Consider the following 13,289-nt stretch of genomic DNA (forward strand, 5'->3'; position numbering starts at 1 on the left):
TCACAGGATTAATTGAATTCATGTGACCAGGCAACATAAATCAGACAAGAAAGAGAGGGGTGGGCAGACTGCATATTTCTAGATTGAGATAAAGTCTTTGACACACTCCCGCCAAACACACACCGAAATTACGACGTTGGTACAACATCCGAACAAGTTTTAACACCTCCTAACCAGATATAACAACCAATATAGCAAGTTGTAACAACGTTCTAATACGTCATAAACACGTTAAGCCAAGATGTAACAACTTTATTACAAGTTGTAACAAGCGGAAAATAGAGACAGTTACAATTAGTGTTTCCAGGGGTACCACATACAGAGACTAGTGCTCAAGATGGAGATGCAGGCAGGATTGAAAGGGAAGATACTCCAATGAAAAAAGAGAGTACCTAAGAAACAGAAGAAAGCGAGTCACTGTGAGGAGGAAGGTCTCGGAGTGGCGAAAGGGTCACCAGTGGAGTCGTATAAGGATCAGTCTTTGGACCTATATTGTTAATGATATATGTAAATGCTCTTATAGAGGGAATAGACTTATTATTCTCAATTTTTACTGATGATGCAAAAATTATGAGGAGAATTAGGACATAGGAAGATAGTATGGGGCTGTAAGTTGACCTTGACAAACTGAAGGAAGGTCCCTTAGAGGATACTAAAGTTCAACCCGAGTAAATGTAAGGTAATGAAACCAGGTAGAGGAAATAGGAGGCTAGACACTGGATACCGAATGGGAGACGAAGTCCAGCATGAAACGGACAGAGAGAAAGATCTAGAGTTGAAGAGTTTCGATATCACGCCAATCCTGTCTCCTAAGGCCCACATCAAAAGAATAACATCAGCAGCATATGCGAGGCTAGCTAACATCAGATCTGCCTTCAAAAACCTATGTAAGGAATATTTCAGTACCTTGTATGCTACATATGTAAGGCCAATCCTGGATTATGCGTCCCCTGCATGGAGCCTCATACCAAATATAATAATACACTATTAATAGTGAGGTGACACTAGAGTGGTGATGACACATTACAATCACATAATATAACGGGGCGAGAAAGGACAGCAATATGGTCACTTAAACTGAAGAATACTGTGTACACCAAAGCTGTCACTGTCACCCTTCCCACTGGGGAAGGGCAAGCGGGGATAGAACAGGCAGGGGAAGGGCTGGCGTGGGAAGGGCAGGTGGAGAAAGGGCAGGTGGGGCAAAGGCAAGCGGGGGAAAGGACCGACGGGGGAAGGGCTGGCGGGAAAAGGGCAGGCAGGGAAAGGAAGGTCAGGTCTGACATATACAAGTTTTTGTGAAAGTCTAAACTTTTAAGTTTAAATGCAATAGGCAGGAGTAATAATGGTGAACCTTTTGTTAATTATACTCAGTGGTCACCAAGAAATCACAATGATATGATTTATCAATGTACAAATAATTTTGTGGCAATTGTTTGATTTGAATTGAACCGGCGTTCTTGTGACTCCCAGACACCTTCATTGACTGATTTGGTCACGATGGATCAAAAGTCGACCAACCCGGAACTCTATTGAATTCACTGGAAGGTTCTGGAGACCCGAAATGATGTCCAACCAGAATTTATACAGTCAACCCAATCACACTCCTGTCGGAAATTTCTGACAACCCAAGAACTAACCTCTGGCACAGCAATATAAAAGCTTTGTTTTCCGAAAATAATTTTATTAAAATATTACACTTTAGTGCGTGAACGCCAAAATGTTCCTACTATCTATGGCGGGCTGTTGCGCCAGCCGCCACAACTCACATGGTGACGAAATTCTTCATTTAATTTTAATTAAACCCAGTTTGAAATGTGCTTTCATTTGCGTTGTCATTTAGATCAGAAATTGATTTAATTTAACTAGAATAAAGTATACCTCCATCCCAAGGTGAATTTTCCACATCCGAGACCAGTCGATTCACGGTCAGAATAAAAGTCATGTCACGTATGCAACACTCGGTATATGTGCTTTAAACTACAAACTCTTAGATCCAGTGTTATGAACAATGGAAAATTGTTCTCTGTTATTTGATGTAAATTATTAGGGCGTAAAATGACGTCGATGTCATCTTGTTAGTGAATAAGATAAAATTAAATAGCGTGACTTATTTCCTGGGCTTTCACGAAGAGAGGGGGGAAGAGAATGCTTCACTTGCACACACAGTCTTACGCCATCACGAGCTCAATCTGCCCCTGCCCCTCACAAGGTGAAGCCAGCTGATTAGTATCGTCCAATAATTGAGTTATCCGACGGATTACGGCTCTAAGACGTTGCTGCTTGCTTTACACAATAAGGGAAGTGGTGTCTGGTTGGTTAAAATATATTCTATCTAAGATTTATGGCCATATTTCTCAAGTTAGAATTAGCCGGTCGTTACACTGCATGAGCTCGATAACACCCAGAGTAAGCTTAGGTTCAAATGGGAGGTTATTCTGCTCATTTGAAATTAATTGGGGAAAATATTAACAATGCAAGAGTTACGTTGTATATTTTCCACAGAATGGAGACAAACAACTGGGAGTCAGCTGCTTCAACTCATGAGTTTACGTGGACACGACGCCACCAACCACTAGGCGATAAATTTCACTGACTCTAAAGAAGTATCCCAAACGTTAATCTTCCAACCTGCTCGGCAGCTAAGCCGTCTAAATTTATTCCATGATAATTGTAGTTAGTTTACTAACTCTATATAAAATTATAAATGACTATAATTTATTAACTTATGATTATTTAAGTGTAAGGTAATCTTAGCATTATTAAATCTATCTCCCAAAATTTGTGTAATTGGTAACACCTGGCAGGTACAGAAATTAATCATATTGTCCACTTCAGAGAGTCTACCTTTAATTGTCTACTTATTCATTTAACTGTAACATAACGAAATACCTGCTGGGAAATTCCCACAACTCTGGCCTTCAGGAAAAGGTGTTCACACTTTTACGCCCCAGTTTCAGATCACAAGGAAATCACAATGGCTTGATGTAACAATGAGAAATCTGTTTGAGGGAATGGAGGGACTTGAACCGTCACTCTAGTAATTCTAAATCGGTTAAAGCAAGTTTCTGGGAACCATCAGAACGCCGATTCAAGTCACTCCATTGCCTCAAAATGATTTTTTCATATTTATTTGTGTTGATGTGTTTCATGGCTGCAGATTATATGCACTCTCTCTAGTTGCTGGTGTTTGTAATTTTACTTCCATATGCGACTAAACTGATTATAAACCCACTGAAATTCACTTGCCCTGAAAAGGAATTAGTACCAACAATTTGCTAAATTCAGACACGTTAAAAATGTTTTCTTTACATAACGTTTTAAATACTAGCGAGCATTTTCAAGTGCATCCCATGATAAAAGTAAACTCTAGTATGCATTAGTGTATATGACACCCACAATGCATTATTTACTTTCCATGAAGAAAAAAATTATACAACTGGCTAATATTAATGAGTAAAAGCACAATACACATAAAAACGTTGTCAGGTAGATATCACGAGTACACCAACTCTGCCCTAACTCATTCTCTGGATAACACTCCCACCTCCTGCTTCTTGCTACATCTCCCAAAACGTTTCTCCCGGTTCGATGCAACGTTTATAGCTTAGAATTGAGTTGCAACTGTTGGACGTGAGCACTCTCACACTTGCATTATTCATAAAACCAATGCTAAATATAGGGCCACACTGTAGACATATAGAAACAACATATATTGACCATTTTGTAGTATACTGTTACTAGATGACCATTCAACTTGCTAATTACATGCTCACTATAATTGGAAAACAATGAGTGGCTGAGAAATGATTTGAGTTACATATTATATTACCTTGTTGAAGAAGTATTTTAATGATGTTAAATGGCTCATCTTGCCAGTTTTCTATCTTCGTGCTCGTTGTGAAAGGACACGAATATAATATAACTGTTGCTGCCATCATCACGAACAGGGAGGCAAAGATGGCTGCCCACACTCGAGGCACGAACGGCAGCATGAAGCCCCAAGGGTCAACCTCTGACCGTCCAAATCCGGCAATGAAAGTCAGGTAAATTATGTTTAATGGAGTCGTCATGTCGACTACACTCGTCCTGCTTGCGGTCATGCTGAAGGGGCTGGTGGCGAAGTGTGCCTCCTGCAAGATTTACCTTGTATTACCATATAACATGTATTTAATGCGATATTATAGGCATTAAATTCGTAAAATGCGTAATGGAAAGTAGACTTAAGGATTAAACTGACGATATGTGAATTAAAAATGACTTTGAATTTGTCTTAAGGTTTTTAACACTCTACAGGATTATTAAAGCCACTCCATAAGCAAAGAAAATGGTACACTTCCTATGTTAACAATAACCCTTTTCGCTTTCATTAGTTAAAAAACAAATTACTAACGCTAATTGTATTCCCAAAGAAATCACATTAACGTGATATATCAAGGAACCAATCCACAGGAGCCTTGATGAGGGTTTGAAGCTATGTGGTGGGTGTTCCCAGACGCGCTGTAGTCGACTGCACCATGACATGGTCAAAATAATTGTTGATCATGTGGTGCAATCGACTAGAGTGCACCTGGAACACCCATGGCATAGGTTCGAACCATCACCAATGATCCTGTTGGATTTGTTCAATTATTGTATTATTTTAATAATACAATTAGAACGGTTCATATTACAAATATTACATCTTCCTCATTATAAAATCTAAAGAATTTTATGTGAATATTTTTTGCCCTACAACATGACTTACATTATACAATGGAGCTCGATACAGAATATAATTGTATAAAAACAACACAATTACATTAATGTTCTATCCCCCCCAACCCTTCATTAAGATTTGTATGTACAATTCGTTGATGAACGATTTCGTGATTTTTTTGTTTTAACATTTGTGATTTCTTATATAAGTAAAAATAATTTGTTGCGAGTAAACAAAATAAACTAAATTTATATGTAATTCGAAGAAAAAAAATATATGTAATTGATTCCTTAGCTGAGCATTGCCATTATGCTGGGCAACGATCCGCCATCTTCCTGGGCATTAGATGGCATCCTCATTTTAATCCTTTAAGTGCGCAACACATCATATGATGTGTTCAATGACTTGCAGGAACTTGCGCTCCACATCATATGATGTATTGGAGTACTACGCAAGATTTACACGGCCCATGGATACACGGGATTCACCACACCTTCATCAGGGCTCTATTAAACAGACGCCATTTTTTTTCGTGGGCCAAATTACGGGTGTGAGGGCCTCAGTATAGAGTGAGCTACAAGCTTGACGCATGCAGCATGAGCTCACAGCATCGCCTAAAAATGCCATAATATACATGTTCATGCTATTATTTAGCGATGATATTATTACAGAAGACCCCTGACTGCGATAAAAATGACCAGGATTCTGATAATATCAGGATTGTTGTGATAATTAGCGCTGTAGTGGGAGGAGTAATCTTGGTGGGGAGGGAGGTAGCATTGTCTGCTGACTGTGTGACCTCCTTTTACTGTCTGGACTCACTATACCAGCTTAGTTGTTTGCTCTGGTAAACAAAACATGCAGATACTTATATATAACGTCTGTATATAAAAACAAAAACAGTATGTTGGGAGGATAATAGTGGCGAGTCAGATGAGGTGAGGGAGGGAGGCAGTGGCAGCCAGTGGCGGGCTGCCACTGGCTGCCACTGCCACTCAGCATACCAACTTAGTGGTTCGTTATGGTGAACACGAATGTAGATACTTATATATAACGTCTGTATGTAGTGAATAAAAGCAAAAACAGTATGGTGGGAGGAGAATGTGGGCGAGTGAGGTGTTGAGGGAGTGAGTGGCAGCGAGTGGCTGGCTGGTGTGTGGTGGTCACTCCTCGTTGCTTTTTGACTCATAATACCAACTTAGTGGTTCGTTATGGTGAACAAAACATGCAAATACTTATATATAACCTGTGTATATAGTGTAATAACCGACAAAGTATTTGTTCACTGCTTGATGAACATAATAACTGAATCAACAATATGCACACAATATTTTTAAGCACAGCGATGATTCACTCATTATTTTATATAAATATATCACACTACACATTATTGAATAATATTACAGGAAAAAACTACGAAAAATCAGAGACATTGAAATAATTAGGTAATTATCTCTTTGTGGCCACTTCTGCCTGACAGCTGGCGAGCAACAGACCGTCTGGGACGCACACTGAGCCAGCGCCTGTTTTTTGCCAGACTTCCCCACCCTATAGCGGGCAATATATGCCACTTATGATTTTTATTATTATTTTTCCCATGATCAGAGAACACAAATTAACAGGTTTAGAATAATTTTTTATTTTTTTTTTGGAGGGGGGTTTGCGCCTGTGGGTAACAAATGTTAAATAGCCCGGAGCCACACAAGGGAAGCACTACTATATTCACTTCCTTATTCACCTTACCTTACATCATTATGACACTGCACTTATAATCTCCCTTGTTGCCTCACTACACACTGAGTACTCACCCTGCTGGATCACGACCCATTGACCTACTGAGTGTTCCATAGCACTAACCTTCCTGCAACCCTCCACATCAACCATGTTGAATCTCGACTTGTTATCTCGCTTGATTCATTACCACACTTACCCCTCTCATCACCATCCCAACCACTCCATTCCAGGTCCGGTCGCTATTCATGCTTCCGGTACTTCCATCAGCAGGCATGACGAACTTGTACCTGAAACAGGTAAAAGAATATATATATATATATATATATATATATATATATATATATATATATATATATATATATATATATATATATATATATATATATATATATATAATGTCGTACCTAGTAGCCAGAACTCACTTTTTGGCCAACTATTCAAGGCCCGATTTGCCAAATAAGCCAAGTTTTCCTGAATTAATATATTTTCTCTAATTTTTTTCTTATGAAATGATAAAGCTACCCATTTCATTATGTATGAGGTCAATTTTTTTTTACTGGAGGTAAAATTAACGTAAATATATGACCGAACCTAACCAACCCTACCTAACCTAACCTAACCTATCTTTATAGGTTAGGTTTGGTTAGGTAGCCGAAAAAGTTAGGTTAGGTTAGGTTAGGTAGGTTAGGTAGTCGAAAAACAATTAATTCATGAAAACTTGGCTTATTAGGCAAATCGGGCCTTGAATAGTAGGCTGAGAAGTGAGTTCTGGCTACTAGGTACGACATATATATATATATATATATATATATATATATATATATATATATATATATATATATATATATATATAAGAACATAAGAACAAAGGTAACTGCAGAAGGCCTATTGGCCCATACGAGGCAGCTCTTATTCTATAACCACCCAATCCCACTCATATACTTGTCCAACCCGTGCTTGAAACAATCGAGGGACACCACCTCCACCACGTTACTCCGCAATTGGTTCCACAAATCAACAACCCTGTTATATATATATATATGTCGTACCTAGTAGCCAGAACGCACTTCTCAGCCTACTATGCAAGGCCCGATTTGCCTAATAAGCCAAGTTTTCCTGAATTAATATACTTTCTCTATTTTTTTTTCTCATGAAACGATAAAGCTACCCATTTCATTATGTATGAGGTCAATTTTTTTTTATTGGAGTAAAATTAAGGTAGATATATGACCGAACCTAACCAACCCTACCTAACCTAACCTAACCTATCTTTATAGGTTAGGTTCGGTTAGGTAGCCGAAAAAGTTAGGTTAGGTTAGGTTAGGTAGGTTAGGTAGTCAAAAAAATATTAATTCATGAAAACTTGGCTTATTAGGCAAATCGGGCCTTGCATAGTAGGCTGAGAAGTGCATTCTGGCTACTAGGTACGACATATATATATATATATATATATATATATATATATATATATATATATATATATATATATATATATATATATATATATGCGAACAAGCCTGAATGGTCCCCAGGACATATGCAACTGAAAACTCACACCCCAGAAGTGACTCGAACCCATACTCCCAGAAGCAACGCATCTGGTATGTACAAGACGCCTTAATCCACTTGACCATCACGACCGGACATAATGAGGTGATAGCCGAGGCTATATGAACCACCCCACCGCCGGCACTCGGATAGTTATCTTGGGCATAGCATTTTACCAAATCACCTCATTCTTTGGGGCACACGTGAGGAACACAAATGCGAACACAAATGGCTTGTTCGCATTTGTGTTCCTCACGTGTGCCCCAAAGAATGAGGTGATTTGGTAAAATGCTATGCCCAAGATAACTATCCGAGTGCCGGCGGTGGGGTGGTTCATATAGCCTCGGCTATCACCTCATTATGTCCGGTCGTGATGGTCAAGTGGATTAAGGCGTCTTGTACATACCAGATGCGTTGCTTCTGGGAGTATGGGTTCGAGTCACTTCTGGGGTGTGAGTTTTCAGTTATATATATATATATATATATATATATATATATATATATATATATATATATATATATATGTCGTACCTAGTAGCCAGAACGCACTTCTCAGCCTACTATGCAAGGCCCGGTTTGCCTAATAAGCCAAGTTTTCATGAATTAATTGTTTTTCGACTATCTAACCTACCTAACCTAACCTAACTTTTTCGGTTACCTAACCGAACCTAACCTATAAAGATAGGTTAGGTTAGGTTAGGTAGGGGTGGTTAGGTTTGGTCATATATCTACGTTAATATTAACTCCAATAAAAAAAAATTGACCTCATACATAATGAAATGGGTAGCTTTATCATTTCATAAGAAAAAAAATTGAGAAAATATATTAATTCAGGAAAACTTGGCTTATTAGGCAAATCAGGCCTTGCATAGTAGGCTGAGAAGTGCGTTCTGGCTACTAGGTACGACAATATATATATATATATATATATATATATATATATATATATATATATATATATATATATATATATATGTCGTACCTAGTAGCCAGAACGCACTTCTCAGCCTAATATGCAAGGCCCGATTTACCTAATAAGCCAAGTTTTCCGGAATTAATATATTTTCCCTAATTTTTTTCTTATGAAATGATAAAGCTACCCATTCCATTATGTATTAGGTCAATTTTTTTTTATTGGAGTTAAAATTAACGTAGATATAGGACCGAACCTAATCAACCCTACCTAACCTAACCTAACCTATCTTTATAGGTTAGGTTAGGTTAGGTAGCCAAAAAAGTTAGGTTAGGTTAGGTTAGGTAGGTTAGGTAGTCGAAAAACAATTAATTGATGAAAACTTGGCTTATTAGGCAAATCGGGCCTTACATAGTAGGCTGAGAAGTGCGTTCTGGCTACTAGGTACGACATATATATATATATATATATATATATATATATATATATATATATGTCGTACCTAGTAGCCAGAACTCACTTCTCAGCCTACTATTCAAGGCCCGATTTGCCTAATAAGCCAAGTTTTCCTGAATTAATATATTTTCTCTATTTTTTTTCTTATGAAATGATAAAGCTACCCATTTCATTATGTATGAGGTCAATTGTCTTTTATTGGAGATAAAATTAAAGTAGATATATGACCGAACCTAACCAACGCTACCTAACCTAACCTAACCTATCTTTATAGGTTAGGTTAGGTTAGGTAGCCGAAAAAGTTAGGTTAGGTTAGGTTAGGTAGGTTAGGTCGTCGAAAAACAATTAATTCATGAAAACTTGGCTTATTAGGCAAATCAGGCCTTGCATAGTAGGCTGAGAAGTGAGTTCTGGCTACTAGGTACGACATATATATATATATATATATATATATATATATATATATATAATGTCGTACCTAGTAGCCAGAACGCACTTCTCAGCCTACTATGCAAGGCCCGATTTGCCTAATAAGCTAAGTTTTCATGAATGAATATATTTTCTCTAATTTTTCTATTATGAAATGATAAAACTACCCATTTCATTATGTATGAGGTCAATTTTTTTTTATTGGAGTTAAAATTAACGTAGATATATGATCGAACCTAACCAACCCTACCTAACCTAGCCTTATAGGCTAGTCTTATAGGCTAGTATAATCTTTATAGGTTAGGTTAGGTTAGGTAGCCGAAAAAAGTTAGGTTAGGTTAGGTTAGGTAGGTTAGGTAGTCGAAAAAATATTAATTCAACAAAACTTGGCTTATTAGGCAAATCGGGCCTTGCATAGTAGGCTGAGAAGTGCGTTCTGGCTACTAGGTACGACATATATATATACCTGGTTGATACCTGGTTGATGGGGTTCTGGGAGTTCTTCTACTCCCCAAGCCCGGCCCGAGGCCAGGCTCGACTTGTGAGAGTTTGGTCCACCAGGCTGTTGCTTGGAGCGGCCCGCAGGCCCACATACCCACCACAGCCCGGTTGGTCCGGCACTCCTTGGAGGAATAAATCTAGTTTCCTCTTGAAAATGTCCACGGTTGTTCCGGCAATATTTCTTATGCTTGCTGGGAGGACGTTGAACAACCGCGGACCTGTGATGTTTATACAGTGTTCTCTGATTGTGCCTATGGCACCTCTGCTCTTCATTGGTTCTATTCTACATTTTCTTCCATGTCGTTTACTCCAGTACGTTGTTATTTTACTGAGTAGATTTGGTACTTGGCCCTCCAGTATCTTCCAGGTGTATATTATTTGATATCTCTCTCGTCTTCTTTCTAGTGAGTACATTTGGAGGGCTTTGAGACGATCCCAATAATTTAGGTGCTTTATTGCATCTATGCGTGCCGTATATGTTCTCTGTATTCCCTCTATTTCAGCAATCTCTCCTGCTCTGAAGGGGGAAGTGAGTACTGAGCAGTACTCAAGACGGGACAACACCAGTGACTTGAAGTGTACAACCATTGTGATGGGATCCCTGGATTTGAAAGTTCTCGTAATCCATCCTATCATTTTTCTGGCTGTCGCAATATTTGCTTGGTTATGCTCCTTAAACGTTAGGTCGACAGACATTATTATTCCCAAATCCTTTACGTGCTGTTTTCCTACTATGGGTACATTTGATTGTGTTTTGTACTCTGTATTATGTTTAAGGTCCTCATTTTTACCGTACCTGAGTACCTGGAATTTATCACTGTTAAACATCATGTTATTTTCTGATGCCCAGTCAAAAACTTTGTTAATATCAGCTTGAAGTTTTTCAATGTCCTCAGCCGAGGTAATTTTCATACTGATTTTTGTGTCATCTGCAAAGGATGATACGAAGCTGTGACTTGTATTTTTGTCTATATCTGATATGAGAATAAGGAAAAGCAGCGGTGCAAGGACTGTACCCTGAGGTACAGAGCTTTTCACTGCACTTGGACTAGATTTTATATGGTTGACAGTTACTCGCTGAGTCCTGTTTGACAGAAAACTGAGTATCCAGCGTCCTACTTTACCGGTTATTCCCATTGACTTCATTTTGTGTGCTATCACGCCATGGTCACATTTATCGAAAGCCTTTGCGAAGTCCGTGTATATCACATCAGCATTCTGTTTCTCTTCTAATACCTCAGTGACTTTGTCGTAGTGCTCAAGTAGCTGTGAGAGGCACGATCTTCCCGCTCGAAATCCATGTTGGCCTGGGTTGTGAAGGTCATTGGTCTCCATGAAATTGGTGACCTGACTCCTAATCACTCTCTCAAATACTTTTATGATGTGCGATGTTAGTGCAACTCGTCTATAATTTTTTGCCAATGCTTTGCTCCCTCCCTTGTGTAGAGGGGCTATGTCTGCTACTTTAAGTGCATCTGGTATCTCCCCCGTGTCCAAGCTCTTCCTCCACACTATACTGAGTGCCTGTGCTACCGGCACTTTGCATTTCTTTATAAATATTGAATTCCATGAGTCTGGACCTGGGGCCGAGTGCATGGGCATGTTTTCAATTTCTTTTTCAAAATTTAGTGCGCTCGTGTTTATATCAGTTATATTTACAGGGGTTTGAATATCCCGCATAAAGAAATTGTCTGGATCTTCCACCTTCATGTTGTTTATTGAAGTGCTAAACATGTCCTCATACTGCTTTTTTAGGATTTCACTAATTTCTTTGTCATCCTCCGTGTATGAACCTTCACTTGTACGAATAGGTCCAATACTGGCAGTGGTTTTTGCTTTTGATTTCGCATATGAGAAGAAATATTTTGGATTTTTCTTTATTTCCTGAATTGCTTTCTGTTCTAACTGATTTCTTCAGTTTCATATGAGTGTTTCAATTTCCGCTCGATTTCTTCAATCTCCCTATTTAAATTATTCCTTCTTTGACGGGAAATTCGTGTCTGCATAAGCAGTTCCGTTATTTTTTTCCTGTGTTTATAGTGTCGTCTGCGTTCTCTTTCTACGTTAGAAAGAAATATGTCGTATATATATATATATATATATATATATATATATATATATATATATATATATATATATATATATATATATATATATATATATATAAATATATATATATATATATATATGTATATATACATATATAAATATATATATATATATGTATATATACATATATAAATTAGTATATTTTGGTAGCAGTCTTTCCTGCAGACATATATTATTAAATATGACCGAAAAAGTAAGATTAATATTTCTAACACGAATTTTCTCAATCTTTCGTACATTTCTTTTCACTGTTGGAGGTAATTCAAAAACCAATTCTCCAAAATTCATTTTTATTTCTAGTCTGACGCGACACTTGAGGGCGTTTCGTAAAACTTATTACATTTTCAAAGACTTTACACATACACAACTGAATAGAACTTACATATCTCCGATTTGTTTATATCTACATTTGAGTGAGGTGGATGGGGTGAGGTGGTATTTAATAGGGTATTAATTTCATCAACACAAGAGAGAACACGAAACAATGGGTATTGAAATGGAAGTGATTGTAGAAAGCCTATTGGTCCATATTTCTTGATGCTTCTATATTGGAGCGGAGTCTTGAGGTGGGTAGAATATAGTTGTGCATTAATTGGCTGTTGATTGCTGGTGTTGACTTCTTAATGTGCAGTGCCTCGCAAACGTCAAGCCGCCTGCTATCGCTGAATCTATCGATGATTTCTGTGTTGTTTACAAGGATTTCTCTGGCGATGGTTTGGTTGTGGGAAGAGATTATATGTTCCTTAATGGAGCCCTGTTGCTTATGCATCGTTAAACGCCTAGAAAGAGATGTTGTTGTCTTGCCTATATACTGGGTTTTTTGGAGCTTACAGTCCCCAAGTGGGCATTTGAAGGCATAGACGACGTTGGTCTCTTTTAAAGCGTTCTGGTTTGTGTCTG

At 38.0% G+C, this 13,289-nt stretch overlaps 1 protein-coding gene across 1 annotated transcript in view; it reads right to left on the minus strand.

The window, feature by feature from the left end:
* LOC138362863 (glutamate receptor ionotropic, delta-2-like) overlaps positions 1-13,289 on the minus strand; it is a 96,263-nt gene that overhangs the window by 73,721 nt on the left and 9,253 nt on the right. Inside the window, exons 3-4 of the mRNA XM_069321438.1 lie at positions 6,630-6,720; positions 3,833-4,133 (exon numbers count right to left, since the gene is read on the minus strand). Coding sequence (XP_069177539.1) covers positions 3,833-4,133; positions 6,630-6,720 — 392 coding nt within the window. The remainder of the gene's footprint in view (positions 1-3,832; positions 4,134-6,629; positions 6,721-13,289) is intronic.

This window comes from Procambarus clarkii, chromosome 9 (genome assembly GCF_040958095.1).
Source record: "Procambarus clarkii isolate CNS0578487 chromosome 9, FALCON_Pclarkii_2.0, whole genome shotgun sequence".
NCBI lineage: Eukaryota > Metazoa > Arthropoda > Malacostraca > Decapoda > Cambaridae > Procambarus > Procambarus clarkii.